Raw genomic sequence first — 19,091 nt, 5'->3', positions numbered from 1 at the left:
AAGTCAAGCTGTCTTCAACATTTAAAGTAGGGACGTACGCGGGACAGGCATTGATGTTCGATCCAACACCACCACCACCACCATGAGACTGTATTGTGCCCTGCTGGGCCTGATCGGCATCGCCGTCGCCGAGTCGAATCTGACCTACGAATCCCGCAATATCCTCCCGTCGACATTCGCTCCGCCGAAGCACTTCCGCAACGTGAATCTCGTGCGCAACATTAACCTGGAGAAGAACTACCCCAAGGAGACGATCAACGTGGTCATTGAGAATGTCGACATCAAGGCACAGTCGGAGTACTATCTGCCCATGGAGCAAGACCTGTTAGGGCGAGTGGGTGGGTTGGAGGTCAAGGACAAGAAAGACGCGGCGAATACAGGGTTCAGTGTCGAAGTGGTTGGCATTGACCCAGCGAGGTATGCGTGCGCACTGTGTCTGCCGGTCGGTTGTATCATGGAGCGGTGCTAATGGGACCATAGCTCCACCGAGTTCTACAAAATAACCCTCCCGAAAGCCCTCCAACCCAAGGAGCAGCAGACACTCTCCATCACGTACTTCGTGCTCGCCGCCCTCGAGCCCCTTCCCGCGCAGATCCAGCAGAATGACAAGCAGTATGTATTTCACAAGTTCTCCGCCTACGCACCCAGCGCCTACACGACTCTCAAGCAGAAGACCAAGCTCAAGCTGCCGACCACCAATGTGCCCGATGCCGTGACGCTGCCTGCTTCATTAAACGCCGAGGGCAAGGAGGACCCGCAAAAGCAAGGATCTACTTTCACCTACGGACCCTATGATGAGCGCGAGGCAGGAGCGGTGCAAGAAGTCAGTGTACGTTACGAGTTCACAAAGCCGTTGACCCACGTGTCTTTGCTGGAGCGAGACATTGAGGTCAGCCATTGGGGCGGCAATGTTGCGACTGAGGAGCGATACGTCCTCACCAATCGCGCTGCTACGTTGAAAGACCACTTCTCCCGAGTGAAGTGGACGCAACAAAACTATTACAATTCACCTTCGAGCGCGTTGAAGGAGCTCAAGTTCCCTCTCCTTGTGGGCAGCGTGGACCCATACTTCACCGATGACATTGGCAACGTTTCGACATCTCGATTCAGGTCCAATGCCCGAGAGGCAAGCCTCGAGCTCAAGCCAAGATACCCAATCTTCGGTGGCTGGAACTACAAGTTCCGTGTTGGTTGGAATGGCCAGATCAAGAAATTCGTGAGAAGCTCTGGGGACAGCTATGTGCTCAAGGTACCTTTCTTGGAAGGACCAAAGCAGAATGAGGGCATCACGTACGAGCGTGTTGTCACGCGTGTTATCCTTCCTGAAGGAGCGATGTAGGTCAATCAAGTGTCGTGACGATCAGAGCTACCGCTAACACACTCGCAGCAACGTTCGCTTTGAGACTACAGTACCTCTCGTTTCGAACACTACCGGTTTGCACAGAACGTTCCTCGATACAGTTGGCCGGACGGTGCTCAGCCTCACTGCTATCAATGTGGTCGATGAGCTACGAGATCGCGACCTTATCGTTACATACGACTACCCTGCCATGGCCAAATTCCGCAAGCCACTCACGATTTTCGCTGGCCTAGTGGCCACGTTTGTCGCAGTGTACGTTGTTGCTACTCTGGATGTCAGCATAGGGAAGAAGCAAAAGTCAGGCTAGATGAAAGCTGCTAACAATATAAACGAATGTATTATATCCCACAATGAATCTTGCAAGTCAAAACACCTCGAATAAGGTACTCTCTTTGCACAGTTGTGCTCCTTGCAGGCGCACTCCAGCGGCTCAAGAAGCTACTAGAGTACATGCCCACTCGTCGAGCCTGTACATGAATCTCAAGACCTCTATTCCACCCCCTTTTTTCAAAGCTTCGCCTCCGCGCCACCAATACAAGTCCATTCCTCGTCCCCAATCTCCGCCAAATTCAACACCTTATAACTCCCCCCCATCCTCCCCTGCACATCTTCCCAATCCCTCCCCACAGCCGTCTCCGGCCTCCATCTCCACGTATACTGCATACTCGGCTCCAATTTTTCCTGCATGGCTTGTACAATATATTTTCCAATCACAGGAATATACTTGTATCCATGTCCCGACGCGCCGACTCCCAGTGTCAGACGCGCGTATTCCGGGTGGCGCGTGATGAGAAAATCGCGATTCGGAGTATCTGCGCACCAGCACATGCGAGCGAATGTAAAAGGGCGGGTGGAGAGGTGGGGCATTGTTTCGTGGAGGAATAGACGGATGTTGGATTCGGAGTGGAGAGGGATTTGATTTTTGGGGAAGGGGAGGGAGATTTTTTTGTTTTTGTTGTTTTGATCGGTGGTAGTGACCCAATTGCAATATCCGGGATGTTCATCACAGATTTTGAGTTGGTGCTTGTCTTCGTCGGGTTCCATGAAGAAACCTCGTTCGACATTGAATAGGACTGGAAGGTTTTTGTACAGTGCAGTTTCCTCCTGCGTGAGTTGGATGTGTGCGAGAGTCCACGCTGTGGGGCGGAGTTGGTCTTTCATATCGAGGAGTTGGGGAGCGTTGGCGCCTGCGCAGAGAATGGTGCGATCGGCGAGATGATGTTTGCCATCTGCCGTGATGGCTCCTCGGACATCATTGTGATTGCCATCATTGTCACTGTCGTTGTCATCATCATCATCAAACCAAAGCGATTGTACCGCACCATGTGGATTCCCCGTGACGAGTTTCACACCCAAACGTTCAGCTTCGAGCAACGCTGCCACGAGAGCTTTCCGAGCATGTACCCATCCACAACCCTCGCGCTTGAACCAACCTTTCCAACCCGGGAAATCTCCCGTCAAAACTCCCTCGGGCATGGTGTTGCGGAAATCTTGGGCGGAATTTAATTCCTCAAATCCTTTTTCTGCCGTCGGTTTTTCCTCTTCATACAAGTTTTGGATATGTTGGGGTTGACTGGCAGCTATCACGTATCCCGTTTCGTGATAATATGGTTTGAAAATTTCGTCTTGGAGCCATGCTTCATTTGCCTCGCAGGCGATTTTCTCTCGTGTATATTCTCCGGCATTGGAGCCTTGACCTGAAGAAGAAGAAGAAGAAGAAGAAGAAGAAGAAGAAGCTGGATCGGAGTTGTGCCATCCTTTGATCTTATTCACGTCATTTCCTGCGGAAATGGCTGATGGGATGGCGTGGGAGTCCAAGACGGTCACGTTCTGGTATCCTTGGCGAGCGAGGTGGAGAGCTGTGCTGGCGCCCCAGGTTCCGCCGCCGATGATTAGGATGGAGGAAGTGCGGGTGAGAGGTGAAGGCATTGCTGACGTTGTGGTGGTGTGACTGTGGGCGCTATTCTTTTTTAGTTAATTAATGCTTGAGTGAGTCAAGCAAGAGAGGAACTTGGCAAAGGTCAAGGGGGTCCTGGTCGACTGACAGGCTTGAACACGAAGGAAAGGAACGCCCACTCTTTCGATTCGAGGTTAGCATCTGAATGAATGTTTTATACAGGTCTGTGTATTGATGAAGAGTTGTGTCCGATTGTTGATGGCGAGAACTTCTTCCTCCCCTTACCGAAGGATGTATCGAACATCACATGCGGATATCGTGAATACGACCCCTATGTGCTCGTTCCAAGAAAAGGGGAATTCGAGTGCTCCCTTTCGGACGACCATTTGTGATATGGCAATGGGATTCCAATGGAATTTCCAGGCTAGAAATGTGATATGGCTGGGCCATCTTGCAATGAAATTGAACGGGAGAAGAATTCAAATGCCTTAAGTAAACAACGGCGACAGTGACGTCAACTACCGCCATCTCTATCTACGCTCCCTCACTTCTTCCATGAATATTGATATACCATTTGACGCCAAGAAGACGACAGGACTTGAACATTGACTTCACATGATCACGCTTTTGCATCCCGTCCCGCTTCGGATCCAGCCTTTTCGACTCCTTATTCCGTTCTGTGCCAACTCATCTCCTCCTTCGCGCTCTCCCCGAGCATCATTTGCAGCCATGTCATGGATGGACTCGTGGAGCAGGCCGAGTGCGAACTCGAAAGTGCCCGCGCCTCTCTATCTCGCCAACGAAGATACTCCATACTGTCATACCTGTGGCCGCGTCATGAGTATGAATTCCCTTTCAACATTTTCGTTGCTTCCAAGTAGTCATCATCATCATCAAACGCTGACAATCATAACACAGATTCGAAAAAGTCGGCCAAGAAGCAAAATAATGAAATCAAGTACTGCTCGGATCGATGTCGATCACGAAAGCCAGGGCCGGTTGATCGCAAGATTGAAAAGACTATTACCGCATTGTTAAATGATGAGAAAGACTCCGGCATTGAGAAGACGGCCGCCAAAACCAGGGCTGTCAAAGGCGATCCTCGTTTGATTATCACATGCGACGAGATTGAAGAGATTGTCTTTGGCAGTAGATTTGACCCTGAAAAGACTCATGGTAGAAGGAAAAACCGCAAGCCTCGTGCTATTCCGGAAAAGGACGGGGAATGGAGGAGTGTCGACATGGTGAGTGAAAGTGACACTGAAAGCGAGAATGATCGGGAGGAGGAGGAGGAGGAGGAGCAGCTTATGCATGACGATCGAGACTCCATCCACTATGATACAGACGGTTCCGTGCCATCGATAGACGGAGGTGTTCGTATTCGACCTCCCCAGGACCAGTCCGAAGTCAACTTCAGTGTCGGTGGAGAGCGAGGCCGACAGGAGAAAATCGAAGAGTCTGCAGACGATCTCGAAAGGAGGAGACAAGGCGCCAAACGTGCAGAAGAGCGTGAAATGGTTCGAAGAGCTGCACGTAGAGGTGTCGTCTTTGGATTTGAGGTCCCCAGACCGGAGCCGCCTCACAACAAGAGACCTGGCAAGACGAAAGGGAAAACTTCAAAGAGGGGCGACGGGATGGAGGATGAAGTCGAAACTGTGTCTTCGACGACCGAGATACGGAAGGCTGAGGCTATCATGGCGGGAATGGTCGTGGAGCCTTCCTATGCAAAGGGCAATTGGTCGATACGATGGAGGCAATAGAAGTTCGTTGTTGGAAGTGCACACACTTCCTGGTGACAATGTCTTCCTTCACGCCATGGCAAAGCTATCTTCTACACGGAAAAGGAGGGGACCGCACAAAGGCAACTCGCTCGCTCGACCGTTGAGTCTCCCACACCCCGAAACTTCGACGTCTATTCACCTGCATTTGGAAAGCTCAAGCATGCCCGAACGGTAGTTCAACTCCAGGCACACAGCCATGAATAGATATTGTACACTTGCTGGGGAGCACATCACTTCATGCCAAGTCAATATCGTCTCCTTTGTTCCCCATCCTCGGGACTAAAGTGTCATACAATCCGCATCGGGATCCACTTCTTGTGCTTTGTACAAGATCTCCAACAGAACAAAGAACACGAATATGAAGAGAATCGTGGCTTAGGGGAAGGAAGACTTTTTCTAATACACACGAGCGCGAGGGCATAGCCATACCGCACGCGACATCACCTCCTGGCTTCCCACGATGGAGTTTGCAGAGGAAGAGGATTATGACAAATTAGAACCGAGTTCATATACTGGAGATATCGAATTCAAGGCCCAAGCAGATTCTGAGGCGATAGAAGACAGAACCACAGAAGACCCTTTCCGAGATACTTGGGGTCCAGATGCGCAGAACATATTTGCAAAAGAGGACGACGATGACGACGATTCATGGAGTGAGTCCGCTCTCATTCAAGAACAACTCCGAAAAATCAGAGATCGAGGAGATCGACTTCGTGCAGATCGAGAAGCACGTCTCCTACAACAACAAAATCCTCCTCCTCCTCCTCCTCTTCGTCCTCCTCCTCCTTCTGGAAATCACGACCATGACCATCAATATTCGCAGACAAAAATATCATCACCGGAAGAAAAAACACCCCATATTTTCGACTCCTCCTCATCATTCACCGAGAACATGCTCCCCCGTCTTATCCTCCTTTTCTTCTTCCTCCTTCTCCTCTTCTCCGCAATCTCCACCAAAAAATTCTCCAAACCGTACAAATCCCGCTCCAAACCCTTTCCAAAATTTATTATGAATAAAATCAATCTTCATCATCTCCCTCCTCCTCTCCACCGCCTCTTCGCGAAAGACAAAAAAATCTCCGCACTTCCCTCCCCACCATCCACAAAAATCACCTCTCGCCTCCAATTCCACCTCCTTTACAAAAAAACAATATTCCCGCACCTACCAATCATCCCCCTCCCAACACTCCAACGCCACTGTTTCTCTCTCGCGAGAAAATTTTTAATAGGATATATTTTCCTTCTCCTCTCGGCTCCGTTTGGCAAAATTGCGCTGGCGAGTTATCGGAATCAGGTCGTGTTGTGGAGGGATTTGGAGGGGTTTGAGGTGCCGTATTATTTGCTGGTGGAGGAGGAGAGGAGGGGTTGTTGGTGAAAAGGAAAGAGAAAGAGAAAAAAGGGAAAAAGGAGGGGGGGGAGGTAGATGGGAATGTCGAATGTTGAATGTTGAATGAATAGAGGAGGGAGTATATAGACTACCAAACTTCCTCCCTCCCTAGGTACTACTAGCGATGCCCAGAAATCCATCATTGACTCCACCACCACCTTCCCTCCCTCTCCTCTCACTGATGCCTCTTCGCATCTTCATTCTGCCCCGCAATAACCCAATTACTATGATGTTTCGCATACTCCTCCTCCCCCTCCTTCGTCTTCATAGCCTCCTTCATCTCAAACTTCTCGGGAACATTAACTCCCTTTTCCACCGCAGGCCGCTCTTGAATATTCTGCAACCACGCCTTCACATGTGGATAGGGTTCGAGAGAAATTCCTGCCCATTCAGCCCAGTTGACCCAGCTGAAAATGCAAATGTCTGCTATGGTGTATTTGTTGCCGACGATGTAGAGGGGCTGTTTATTAATAATAAAGAATGGGTGGGAGAGTTAGCTTGATGAAATTGGATGAACAAAAAGGGGGGATAAGATGAATATCAAACAAAACATACCTTCTTCCCACCCTCACTCTGCATCTTCAACCTCTCCTCCAAAACTTGATACAACCGCTTCGTTTCCGTCTGATAGCGATTAATCGCATACTCCATCCGCGTGGGTGCATAGCGATAGAAATGGTTGGCTTGGCCTTGCATGGGTCCCAGACCACTTTGCATCCAGGTCATCCATTCGACGACTTCCCAGTACTCGTCGCTGTCATAGGGGAAGGAAATGCGATGTTCGGGATCGTATTTGGCCGTGAGGTAGAGTTGGATACTGGAGCCTTCGAAGACGGGTTTGCCGCTTTTTTTGGAGGTTTTGTCGACGATGGCGGGGATACGGCCGTTTGCTGGAGATAAAAAATTGTTAGAGATTTGGTTTTGAGGAGGAGGAGGAGGAGGAGAAGAACTAGAGATTTGGTGATTTGTGGATAGTTTTGGGTTGGGGGAAATTAGAGACAAGAGGTGAATAAACTACTCACGATTAATTTTTAAAAACCAATCTTCCTTTTGCACATTCTTCGCGATATCCACTTTGTTCACGTTATACTTCACACCCAATTCTTCCAAAGTGATGCTGATTTTCTGGCCATTGGGTGTCCCGGCTGTATACAGTTCAATGTCAGTTTCTTGGGGAGTTGGTGGTGCCATGTTGTATCTCTTCTTTTCCGCTTCTCGTCGGCCTGATTGATTGATTGATTGATTGAGTTGTCTTTTCGTTGTTCCTTGTCGTAGAGATAAGAGAACGGCGGATGGGAGGAGTCTTTGTCGCCCGGTGATATTAATTAATGCTGTCTCAGTGGAGTCTATTCGACGTCATATAGACCAGCTTGAGCGCAACAAGCGGTGATCTGCTTACCAACAGATTAATAATTCATTCTTCTTGGTTAGTTCTAGCTTTTAGCCGGCTTGTCAATTGGCTGAGAGTGTGACTGGAAGCCCCATACTGTCGAGGGTACTCGCAAAGGTCTCACACTCCCAGATATGGGGTACCAAGACTCCATATGAGACAAGGAGAAGCAGGAGTAGAAGTATAAGTATAAGAGAAAGGGGGCTTGGTAGAACTAGAACGCAAAACGTCCCGGTAGCAGTCAACATTACTACCTTCACTGGTGTACTCAATAATGTACATCTGTTACATGCAACGATTGAGTCGTCGTTGTCGTCGTCGTCATTGTCGTCTCCATCTTGCCCTACTCATTCTTCCGTGTTGATGAGCTCTGCTTCCCTTGACATGCCCGGCGTCATGCCTAGCTTCTAGTACAAGAGAGAAAAAGAGCGAGAGACGGCCAAAAAATCACGCGTTTAGCCCACCACATCTCCGACTTCCTCCATCTGCGCTTCATGCTTGATGCCATTGTTGCCATTCGCTTGACCGGGGAGGATCAGCTCTTCCGCACCCTCTTCCGTCTTGAACTCTGCAAAGCGATCCGTCTTCTCACCCGGCGTCCACACTTTGTCTTCAAACTTGCCACGCTTCTGGCCCTCCTCATGCTTGTACGGACAAGCCTGGTTGAGGCACGGGTTGTATCTGCACAGAATCTTGCTGTGTCCAAAAGTGCAGCCGGGAGTAGTACAATCACCTCCATTTTTGCAGGGCCTCGAATTGGGATGTGTGAATGGGCAGTTGGCATTCTGGCAGTTGGGGTAAAATTTGCACGGAACGGGGATGCCTCCGGCCTTGACAGCCGCTGGACTGGGGTGACGAGCCGTGCAGGTATTGTTTGTGCACTTGGCGCCGTATGAGCAGGTAGCGGTCATGTCGACCATGGGAACTGTCTCCATGTTTGTTCTCGGACCACGGTGAGCGAAGCCGCATGAGGGATTGGTGCAGGCAGTGTCGAATCGGCACGCTGTGGAGAAGAGGCCTCCACGCCCGGTATGATCGTCGCCATCGAGTTCCATGCCGTCCCCGTTTCCGTTAGCAATAGGTCCACTTGGTAGAGCGCCATCGGGCATCTTGCCGTCGACGGCATGGAGCGTGGTATGCGTCTGTCCACTTCCACCTCTTCCTCCGCCACCAGCACCACCACCGCGAGCCAATTGACGAGAGCCTCGGCCGCCACGTCCGCCTCCGCGAGGAGCATTGCCGAAGCCATTCTGCGAAGCCTGCAGCATCTGCTGAAACAAATTTGCCTGCATTTCCATCATTTGCATGAATTGCAGCTGTGTTTGTTGGTCTGCTGGCGGTCCTGGCGCAGCGTTTCCACCCATCATGGGCATGCTGTTTTGAGCGCCACCGCGGCCATTCATCATGCGAGAGACGCCTCGGGCGATATTGCTGTTGTTGTTTTTCGGACCTCGGGGCGCAGCATCGCGGGCCGAATGTGAATTGATGCGACCGCCACCCTGGGCGCCGGCAGCACCTTTTATCCTACTTAAGTTGTGCGGTAATTCAGTGCGGTCAAGGTTTCGGTTGAGTTGATTAAGCATGCGGCCGCCTCGTCCTCTCGCGGCGCCAGATCCATTGCGCATTGATCGGGGGCCGGTAGGGCTGTTCAGAGTCAGCTGGTGTGTTGTGGCAGAAGAAATTGTAGACTGTACATACACTGCGTCTCCCGCAGCGGGTGTGTCTTCCATGGTCGCGTCTTGCGTTGCTGCTGGAGTCTGCTGCGCCGCGTTGTCTGACGTTCCATTGTTCTGCGGAATTTGCTGCTGCTGCTGCGGCTGCGGCTGCGACTGCGACTGCTGCTGAGGTTGTGTGATGGCGCGGAGCTGGTCGAAGAGCCATTTCGTGAACTCCATCACGTCGGGGTTGTCGTCGCCAATGGCCAGGAGGTCGGTGCCCAGCTCTGCCTGCACGCCTTGAGCATCCTTGCCGTTCACGATCATCATGGTCACGTATTCGGCGAGCGTCATATCGTTCTCATCGGTGACCCAGCCATTCTCCATCAGCTTGGGCTGGATCGCATTCTGAAGCTGCTGCGCATGATCGCTGCCGGCGTCGACGGCGGCGGCCATCCTGATGGCGGCGGTAGTTTTGGTCGGTGTGACGAGAGGGTAGTGATGTTGAGGTTGAAGCCTCGAGGGCAGCTTTCTTTCGCTCGAAGGTCCGCAGTGAATGCAATGGATTCAGTAACGGTGTGGTGAAGCTGTGGTGAAGGAGTGTGTTTGATGTAGGATGGTGTGGTCTTTGTTGCAGTTGCGCGTGTCTTCCCGTCGCAAGCGGCATCCAACGTGGAAGAGAAGGCCGACGCCACACGCCTCCTCCGTGTTAGTCAGCCCTTTCAGCCACTTTCGACAAAAAGTTTGGAGGCGGCCGGAGCAAAAGCTTCTTTTCCTACTCGCTCGACGATGCGCTGAGTTGTGCTGTGCGGTACCTACCTTACCTGGACACAGATACACTCGGTCCATTGCGCAGATATGGCCAAGTCCAAGCAGTCCAAGAAAGCTGCAAAGGGGCAAGAAGTTGTTCAGCAACCCACGCCGCCAGCACAAGAAGACGACGACGACGAGAAGATGGAAGAAATGGAGATTGAGTATGCCGATTCCGGGTCTGAGGCCGACATTGTTGTGGATGGCGAGATGGAGAAGGATGCGACGGAAGAAGAGCTCGAGCGGCTGGTGTTTGGAGATCGTATGGGCTTCCGGGAGGGTCTGCGACACTTTGACGTCGACGAGGCGGATTCAGCAGACCACGATGATGATGGTGATGATGCGACCACTGGACTCGAAGGGCTGGACGACGCTCAACTCTTCTTCACCGACACGGGCGACGACTCACTGCATGCCCCTGCACTGACGCACGGCGACCACAGCGACGACGAGACACTTCGTTCGAAACAGCCCCCTGCGTGGGAGGACAGCGACGACGAACGGATGCTGGTCTCACTGGCTTCGGTACCGCGCCTTCGAAAGCTGAGGAAGACTGACGCTGAGGATGTAGTCTCAGGGAGAGAGTACACGAGGAGGCTGCGCAAGCAGTTCGAGTTGCTACACCCAGCACCGCAATGGGCGAAGATGGCGTTGCAGAAGCCCGCCAAGAAGAAGCGCAGGACGATGGAGTATATTGGGTCTGATGAGGAAATTTCAGAGAACGACATGGAGCTCGATGAGGATCTCCCTTCTTCCGCGCCTCTGGATCAACTGCTCCAAGATGCGGAATCCCTCGTGCGGCAGGCAGGTCCAGGTGCAGGCAAGAAGCGCAAGATCAGGCCCGAGGTCATCGATATTCAACGACAAAAGGACATTGCGGGAGTCCAGCCGAGCGCCATTACATCGCTCTCCTTCCATCCCACATTGCCTCTGCTCCTATCTTCTGGCCCATCTTCCACCCTCTACCTTCACCACCTCTGCTCAGCGCCTCCCGCACCCACGCCCAACCCTCTTCTCACAAGTCTTCACATCAGGGGTTCGGCGCTGACGACTACCGCATTCCACCCCGCCGATTCTCGCATATTCCTCTCGGCACGACGAAAGTATTTTCACGTCTGGAACCTGACAACAGGCCAAGTGGAGAAGGTCACCCGAATATACGGACAGCAGCACGAGCAAAAGAGCATGGAACACTTCAAGCTCTCCCCCAATGGAAAATACATGGCCCTTCAAGGCTCAACGAAGAAGGGTGGAGGCATCATCAATGTCCTTGACGCCACTACTCTCCAGTGGGTCACACAAGTGCGCATCGAATCACGGGGCGGCATTGCAGACTTCGCCTGGTGGCGAGACAGTCGAGGCCTATGCATAGCAGGCAAGAATGGAGAAGTCAGCGAATGGAGCATTGCCGAGCAGCGTATTGTGGCTCGATGGCAGGACGAAGGAGCCGTCGGCACCACGACACTCGCCCTCGGAGGCCAGCATGAAGTTCGCTCGGGATTAGTAGGCACAGATCGCTGGATCGCGGTGGGCAGCAGTTCTGGGATCGTCAATGTTTATGACCGAAGAGCTTGGCTGGGAGATCACCCAAAGAATGCGCAGATACCTCAAACCCCTAAACCCACGAAAGCTCTGGATCATCTGACTACGCCAACGTCTCATTTGGCTTTCTCGCCTGACGGTCAGATACTGGCCATGGCTTCGAAGTGGAAGCGCGATTCCATGAGACTGGTCCATTTGCCCAGCTGTACTGTATTCAGGAATTGGCCAACCAGCTCGACGCCATTGGGACGAATCACCGGGGTGGCATTCGCAGATGGTGGCGTGGTACAGGGCTCGGACGCGCATAGTGTCCTTGCTGTTGCGAACGAGCAGGGTAAGATCAGAGTGTGGGAGATCAGGTAGTTGTCATCTGCTCGTATGGGCATATTGTCTGAGCGATCAAAGAGTGTTGTCGCAGGACTCGGATCCAAGAAATGTGCAAGAGACGGTCGTACTCTATACTTACTACGACCACTAGAGCGCTCTATGCGATAGTCACGCTGATCCGTAATATGTTGACCACCATTGACAAACGGCGTATATACCCCGACGAACTAGCTACCCACGAGCGAGCGCGAAACCATTCTCGATCTTCCAGCCATCTTCTCATCAACCTCTCGGCAATTCCTGCTCTTCCTTGTACAAGACTCTCAAGTCCTGCACCGAGTTTCTTGTGCCTCCCGCGAAAAAGAAAACCGCCCAAACTCTCACTATGCTCCTTCCCCCTTTCCCCCTTCTCCCACGAACAGTACACCTAAAAGATGGGACAGCAGTACACCTAGAAGAAAGAGAAGAAAAAAAAATCAGCAAACAACCTCACAACCCCCAAGACAATTCTTTTTTCACTGACAACATGTAGAGAAGAAAAAAGAAAAAAAAAAGAACCTTACAATGTAAATGCAAGGCTGATCCCTTGTACCCGGCTGTCGAACCGCTCTGGGAGGGGCCTTGTTGGAACACGAGAGGGCTTTGGTATCGCAAGTAGCACTGGAAATCGGTGCGCCTTCCACGATGGCGGCTCCGACGGCTTGCGTGTGGGCGGGGCAATGTTGTGCCTGGGCCTGGACCATGATGGGGGCCGTAGCGGCGAGGAGGGTGAGGATGGTTGAGAGGGAGTACATGTTTGCTACTGGGTAGGTAGGTAAGGTAGGTGGATGTCTTGAAAAAGATACTTGGGTGTTCGTTGGGCAATGGGGGACAAGATAATTTTGGGGGCCGCTTTCTTATTATACCTACCTCAGGTACCTGACCTAAGGTAGGAAACGTATAACTACCAAATGCCCCATTTTCACACACACACACACAGACACACAAACATAGTACAGAGAAAAAACATGATTACCCGGTTTGAAGAATGATTCATGTACCCTAACCATTCCTCGCCATACCTTACCCGGTCCTTACTGTCTCTTTTAAATGTGGAACTACCTTTCGTATGTGGTTCCACGCCTTCACACACACCATCTTATTCATAACCCGGCCGGTGGTGCACCCGACTAACATCTACGCACTAGCGTCGGAACAATCTCGCCAAAAGGGTTTTTTCTAGTTTAGGCACTTGTGTTTTAAACCACTGCTGCTGCACTATCCGACTATCGTACTGTGTGTATACTGTATACAGTGTACACTACTGGATATGGTGTGCCAAAACTGTGCCGAGATGTTAATGAAACCGATCAACCGGGGAATCTTTTTCCTTTGATATGATACCTGGTATGATGCGCTGCTCGTGGTTATACCTGAGATGTTAGCCGGGTTTTCTGGAGTTAGGTATTGTACAAGAGATCGACTTTGATTTCGACACTGTAGATATTTTTCTTGAATGGCTATATAGATATAGGTAGTTACCTCTTAGAGATCGCCAACAACAAGAAAAGCAAATAGGCGAGCAAGGTGGATAGATGAATGAATGAATGAATGAATGAGCGAAGGAGGAGGTAGGGATGGGGATATGAGCTTTGTCGTTCTCGAAGGGAAGTATTCGGGCAAGCACGGGCTGGATTTTCCCCTCGTTTTTGAGATTGAGAAGATCACCGGGCGAGATTATATGATCTTCATTCAGTTGTGATGCGTAGATATTTGGTGTTTTCTTTTTCTTTTCTTTTCTTTCTTCAGCTACAGGTATGTGGTTGGGAGATAATGAAATCAAGCCTTGTAGGCTTTCCCTTCCTCCGCGCCCTTCGATGGTAAGGAAGTGAGCAATCAGACAGATGCTGATGATGATGATGTGTACTTCTTTCTTCTTGTTCTTCTTCCCTATCCCATCCCGGCCTGTTCAATCCCTTCCACTCCTACTGCTTTCACCAGCAGCAATCGATCTGTTAAAAAAGAGAATTATTCAGCCGCAATTCCAGACACTCAAGCATATCGAACCGTTTTCTTTCTATTGTAAACTCACCACATAAACACAAGGAACCCCCACTGATCCCGGTTGCATAGTCTTCGAAATCATATTCTGACCTCCTCCCACGGGACACTGAAGCTGTGATTCATCACACATGGCATTTACGCCTACGACCTTGTATCCGATGGTTCTGGTGTGTTTTTTGCATTCCTGCGCGTGGGTGAAGGGGGTTGCGGTGAGAAGGAGGATAAGGGCGAAGGCGGAGGGTAGTTTGAACATGTCTGCTTTTCTTTTTCTTTCCTTTCTTTCTTCCTTTCTTGGGGTCTTGCTTGCTTGCTTGCTTCGGTCACGTAGGTGTGTGGTTTGAGATGAATCGTAGTAGTGGTAAGGTCTAGTAAAGCGTAGCAGCAGCAGCACCGCCTACCTACATGATATATAAGACATACCTCACCTATGACATACAACCCAGCCCCAATCCCAACCCCAAAGCCTTCGGACTTCACGCGTACATATACGAGGGGCTTGGGTCTCTAAGATACGAGAGTCCGCCAGCTCCAGCCGAGAGAGCTTTAACGATCGTGAGATTTCTCGTTTCAAACGACGGCGCGAGAAACTAGTTCTACGTCGTTCGGGTTTTTCACGTCGCGTAACGATAAGAGCTAGTTAAACAAGGGTGAGGGTCAAAAGGTACGGGGCCAAGAGAATATGGATTCGGGTTTCGTTTTCGAGGAATCTCAGGCTCTTGGCATGTTGGACGGTACGGCACGGTACGGCACGGAAGTGAATGAGGTAGGAGATAGAAGGCTTCCTTTATCCTATCAACGATCATCGTACGGAAATTTATTGCATTGAGCGAGTAGGCTAGAATGCTGTGAGCTTGAGAAGTGGAAGAGGAAGAAGAGGAGGAGGATATCACAAAAGTAACAAAGCCGCTATCTTATTCCATCATACCGCATAAGCAGACCGACCGACAGCATACAAGAACAAGCCTTTTCCATTTTCCTCCCGGCAGTTCCGTACGACTACTTAGCATAAGAATCGAACGACTCTGACTGTTATGTATTACTAACGGGCAGGATCCCTACGCTTGTTACGAATACAAAAAGAAAAAGAAGAAGAAGAAGAAGGAGAAGGAGAAGAATCAGAGGTCGTACCTAACATGTAGCCTGTTCAATCTCGAAGGGGAAAAAGAAAATGACTTTTTACTCACACCCACATCCATACCTTACACATCCTGTACACCTACATACAACTATCAATACAAAGCGAGAAAGTGAGGGAAAAGTACAAGTACAAGTACAACCCGGTGTAGTGTAGTGTGTATAGTGGATTGAGGGGCGAAAAATCCAGAAAGTAAGACAGTAAGAAAGTAGCGTACAGTGAGCAGCCAGCAGGAAATAGAAGGCGCGAGATGCTTGAGATTTGGGACGGACAGGTACTGCTGGACGGTAGGTAGCGCAATTACATGTACCCTACCTAGACCTTAGTTATTTGCAAAGCGTACAAGTTACATAATTAGGCGGCTATAAGCCTATACCTAATCACCATTGTTTTGCGCTCATGGTCTCGGGTATCATCCATCATCCATTATCGTAACAGCATCGTGTTTTAAGGTACCATAGCTATGTTCCTGGCATCTCGCATCCTATCCCTCGTCCTCATCGCTGGTTGCTTCATGATTCTTGCTCTTGTGCTTGAACTTGTCAAGCTTGCTCTTGGACTTTTTCTGTACTGGCTTTTCCTCTTCTTCTTCGTCAACCTCATCGGCGCTCGCCATGTTTTCTTTCTTTTGCACCAATTCCTCCTCCTCCTCTTCTTCTTCCCCATCATCGCCGGCAGCGGCTTCACCAATCGCCCGATCATATTTCGGCCGCGAAAGTACTCCACCGCTCTTCTTCAACTCACTCTCAAGCTGCGGCAACAGCTCAACAATAGTATTGAACTGATCCAGCGTCATCGAAATTCCCTGAAAGAAGAGGAGGAAAAAACCCCAATGTCAACCACACACACACATCAATCCCTCTTCCTCCCTCTCCCTCCTAACTTACCTTCTTCCCCGGCAAAGCCTGCCCATCCTTCTCATAATACTCCCTCACCCCGACCATCGTATTCCCCTTGAATTCACTCAACTGCAATCTCCTCTTTCCCGAAATTTCCCAATACACACCCCCATCCTTATCTTTTCCCTTCGTGGGGAGGTCCTTGCTGGTGTTGGCTCTGCTCTTCTTCTTGCTTCGGCGCGCATCTTCTTCCTCGTTCTCGACGAACCCTCCATCGCTATCGTAGGTTTCCGCAGCAGCGCGTTTCGGCATGGTGGCGGGAACGGGACGGTTTCGCTTCAAATGTTTCTCCTTCTTGTTTCTTTTCCTGTGCAGTGGTTTCTTGCTCGTGGCGAGGGTTTTGGCGAGTTGTCTGGTGAAGGCTTTCGATAGCTTCTTTGGTGGCTCCTGAGAGTTCTTGGTGGGACTGGTGCGGTGTGACGTTGATTTGCGCTCGGTAGAGACGGTGTCGAAGTAGGAGTGATAGAGCTTGTTGTTGCTCATTGACGGGAGAGATGGTGGAAGTCAGTGAGATGGGCCATTACTATCTGAGCTTCACTGCAGGCATTATTTACGACAGGGGCGAACGCGTCAATAATGTCGATGATGTCACGCGTAAACGACGCGACGGTCAGGATTCGTGGTGCTTAAGGCTTTCATGTTGCAACATACCATGTACATGTAACCATCATCCATTGCCATCGCCATTACAATTACGGTATTATGTACTCATATCAAGCTGCTCATCTGAGAGCATCAATCTGCTGTGCCTCGAGCCTCTGCCCGCTGGGAGAAGAGTGGGCAGAGGCTTTCTTAGGCTACGCCTCGTCCACGAGCATGCAAACACGCTCCATCTGGCTGAATCCATCTGGCTCCAGTATTCATCCTTCCTAGGTACCCGTCCTTCCCATGGTTATGGCAGAGCCTAGTAACAAATGTAGCTATTGAAGTAGTCGTCGTACTTCCCGCCCTGTGGAGTGCTCGACAGGTCTGCGATTCCCGGCTTCTTGATCTCTCCAATCGACTCTCCGCTCAAGTCACAGTTCGGTTTCCTGGAGGTCATTATTGTCAGCCTACACCTTCATCTCGAGGACATTCCACCATGACTTACTGGAAGAGAGTGCATCCACTGACTTCGGGATCCGGGCCGACGCTGCTGATCTTGCCGGCGAATGTCTCGTTGAAGTTGACTGCGGTTCATGTCAGTACTACTGGTGAGGCATAGGTGTAGTTTCCAACACCTGAACCTTTTGAAGCCGATGGGATATCTACTCACTGCATAATCCGGGTCCATTCTTAAGGTCCACGCAGACGCCTTTCCACTCTGGCTCAGTGCAGACGTAGAGCCCGACGACTATCGGCGCCAGAATTTTAAATTCAGCCCTGCTTCGGAGACCCAGTCGTGCTGTGATGTCCTCGAAGAAGGTTGGCATTGCCGTTGTCTGTTGCAGGAGGAGCGCTGCAAGTGTCGAGAGTAGAGCAGTGATTGCGTGCATGATGTTCGTGCTGGTGGTTTCTGTTGGTGTATGGGTGGTGTTTTGTATTGTGCTATAGGTACCAGGTAGTAGGCTTGAAGAGTCTGATGTGAAGGTGCTCAGTGGTGTTGATGTGAGGAACAGGACTGCTTCTTTATATGACTTTACATTCCTTGCTCCAGATATGTACAAGTATTCTATGGTGGCCGACTTCCGTGGTTACACAGCAAACTGCGGCAGGGGCAAACGCACCTTTGCGTAATTTCCAACGTGCAGAAAGCACACTGAGGTGTACCGTTGCTTCCGATGACCATGTGGTATATCGCGAGGAGGCACCATCCCCTTGCTTGTGGTAGGAGCCTTGTCGAATGAGACTTCACGCAACTATAGGGAGAAACCACTATCTAATACGATATTCTGCCCCGTCATGCTTTGATTCAGCGCAAGCGCTCGTACTTGTTGCGCCACGTCCTGTCGCGGTCATTAGAAACAGTCTACTACTGGCACGGTGAAGACCTACCTCGATCGTGGCTAGCCGCTTGAGTTTGCAGGCATCTCTTGAGGCCTCTCTCTGCTCTTCCGAAAACTTCATACCCCAATCCGTTAACAGCAGACCTGGACTGACGCTGTTGACTCGTATCTTCTTCGGAGCGCAGATGATGGCCAAAGATTTGGCGAGATGCACCAGTGCAGCCTTGGTCACAGCATAAGGGAGCGAGCTACCGCTGGGCTTGACACCTGCAACGCTGGCAGTCGTCAGAAAGGCCCCTTCGGTCTTTTCGAGATGTTCTTTCGACGCATGCATCAACCACAGATGTGCCTTGACATTGTAGAGATAGCATCGATCCCAATCGTCGTCGTTCATTCCCTCCTCCAGGTCGGCAAAATTCGTAATCCGGGTCCAGCCAGCATTGGAAACGACTACATCGAGACGACCAAACTTGGCCACAGTCTGTTGCACGAGGCTCTGAATCGATGGACGATCGCCTACGTCTGCTTGGAAGGCCTCAAAGCGAGGAGATTCTTGTGACGAGGCTGTGCTAGGAATCGCTTCCAGTTCCTTCAGCAGGGTCTGGGCCCTCGATTGATTGTTGGCGTAATTGACAGCCTATCATGGATGGGAGCAAACAATCAGTGTTCTCCTCGCCTTGCTCTCCTGTTGTTTTCCAATCGACTTACGACACGAAAGTCAGGAGCCAACATGCGAGCAATTTGTGCTCCTAGGCCAGCGGTGCCAGCGGTGACCAGCGCAACCTTTTGTACAGACATGACGGAATTGCAGTGGGACAGAGACAAGAGAGTCAGCAGGAAATAGGAGGTATCTTATGGTGGTAGAAGTGATATAATCCATTACAGAGGACCCTCGCAGCCCCGCCATCGGACCTCCACCGGCGCGCAGTAGCAGTTTCCG

At 50.8% G+C, this 19,091-nt stretch overlaps 9 protein-coding genes across 9 annotated transcripts; 4 read left to right on the top strand and 5 right to left on the bottom strand.

Moving 5' to 3' along the window:
• Nucleotides 1-46: 46 nt before the first annotated feature.
• On the top strand, nt 47-2,245 carry SEPMUDRAFT_149495 (oligosaccharyltransferase alpha subunit). The gene is made up of 3 exons (XM_016905588.1): nt 47-417; nt 481-1,335; nt 1,388-2,245. Exons 1-3 carry the CDS (start codon nt 83-85, stop codon nt 1,665-1,667), a joined length of 1,470 nt encoding a protein of 489 aa, XP_016761100.1. The 5' UTR covers nt 47-82; the 3' UTR covers nt 1,668-2,245.
• Nucleotides 1,868-3,289, bottom strand: SEPMUDRAFT_156537 (fructosyl amine:oxygen oxidoreductase; the record flags this gene model as incomplete). Its single annotated transcript, XM_016907681.1, has 1 exon — nt 1,868-3,289. One exon carries the CDS (start codon nt 3,287-3,289, stop codon nt 1,868-1,870), a length of 1,422 nt encoding a protein of 473 aa, XP_016761099.1.
• Nucleotides 3,290-3,986: 697 nt separating this feature from the next.
• SEPMUDRAFT_44082 (uncharacterized protein) lies at nt 3,987-5,017 on the top strand (the record flags this gene model as incomplete). Its single annotated transcript, XM_016908916.1, has 2 exons — nt 3,987-4,098; nt 4,176-5,017. 2 exons carry the CDS (start codon nt 3,987-3,989, stop codon nt 5,015-5,017), a joined length of 954 nt encoding a protein of 317 aa, XP_016761098.1.
• Nucleotides 5,018-5,498: 481 nt separating this feature from the next.
• On the top strand, nt 5,499-6,413 carry SEPMUDRAFT_108406 (uncharacterized protein; the record flags this gene model as incomplete). Its single annotated transcript, XM_016900733.1, has 1 exon — nt 5,499-6,413. The coding sequence occupies one exon, from the start codon at nt 5,499-5,501 to the stop codon at nt 6,411-6,413; it is 915 nt and encodes a 304-aa protein (XP_016761097.1).
• Nucleotides 6,414-6,483: 70 nt separating this feature from the next.
• SEPMUDRAFT_149494 (glutathione S-transferase) lies at nt 6,484-7,681 on the bottom strand. Its single transcript, XM_016905587.1, has 3 exons — nt 7,448-7,681; nt 6,981-7,315; nt 6,484-6,885 (listed from the first exon to the last, which is right to left on the bottom strand). Exons 1-3 carry the CDS (start codon nt 7,614-7,616, stop codon nt 6,601-6,603), a joined length of 789 nt encoding a protein of 262 aa, XP_016761096.1. The 5' UTR covers nt 7,617-7,681; the 3' UTR covers nt 6,484-6,600.
• Nucleotides 7,682-8,020: 339 nt separating this feature from the next.
• On the bottom strand, nt 8,021-10,078 carry SEPMUDRAFT_149493 (uncharacterized protein). Its single transcript, XM_016905586.1, has 2 exons — nt 9,514-10,078; nt 8,021-9,459 (listed from the first exon to the last, which is right to left on the bottom strand). The coding sequence occupies exons 1-2, from the start codon at nt 9,924-9,926 to the stop codon at nt 8,271-8,273; spliced, it is 1,602 nt and encodes a 533-aa protein (XP_016761095.1). The 5' UTR covers nt 9,927-10,078; the 3' UTR covers nt 8,021-8,270.
• Nucleotides 10,079-10,340: 262 nt separating this feature from the next.
• SEPMUDRAFT_86478 (WD40 repeat-like protein) lies at nt 10,341-12,418 on the top strand. The gene has a single exon (XM_016910415.1). It carries the CDS (start codon nt 10,425-10,427, stop codon nt 12,183-12,185), a length of 1,761 nt encoding a protein of 586 aa, XP_016761094.1. The 5' UTR covers nt 10,341-10,424; the 3' UTR covers nt 12,186-12,418.
• A 3,393-nt stretch (nt 12,419-15,811) lies between these two features.
• SEPMUDRAFT_66541 (RNA polymerase II transcriptional coactivator) lies at nt 15,812-16,704 on the bottom strand (the record flags this gene model as incomplete). Its single annotated transcript, XM_016909755.1, has 3 exons — nt 16,215-16,704; nt 16,015-16,132; nt 15,812-15,948 (listed from the first exon to the last, which is right to left on the bottom strand). The coding sequence occupies exons 1-3, from the start codon at nt 16,476-16,478 to the stop codon at nt 15,812-15,814; spliced, it is 519 nt and encodes a 172-aa protein (XP_016761093.1). The 5' UTR covers nt 16,479-16,704.
• A 1,125-nt stretch (nt 16,705-17,829) lies between these two features.
• On the bottom strand, nt 17,830-18,960 carry SEPMUDRAFT_66538 (oxidoreductase ucpA). The gene is made up of 3 exons (XM_016909754.1): nt 18,860-18,960; nt 18,201-18,788; nt 17,830-18,151 (listed from the first exon to the last, which is right to left on the bottom strand). The coding sequence occupies exons 1-3, from the start codon at nt 18,947-18,949 to the stop codon at nt 18,065-18,067; spliced, it is 765 nt and encodes a 254-aa protein (XP_016761092.1). The 5' UTR covers nt 18,950-18,960; the 3' UTR covers nt 17,830-18,064.
• Between the last annotated feature and the right edge of the window lie 131 nt (nt 18,961-19,091).

This window comes from Sphaerulina musiva, assembly GCF_000320565.1.
Source record: "Sphaerulina musiva SO2202 unplaced genomic scaffold SEPMUscaffold_5, whole genome shotgun sequence".
Lineage (NCBI taxonomy): Eukaryota > Fungi > Ascomycota > Dothideomycetes > Mycosphaerellales > Mycosphaerellaceae > Sphaerulina > Sphaerulina musiva.
The sequence above is the reverse complement of the archived record's forward strand: the minus strand, read 5'-3'. Positions and strand labels throughout refer to the sequence as shown.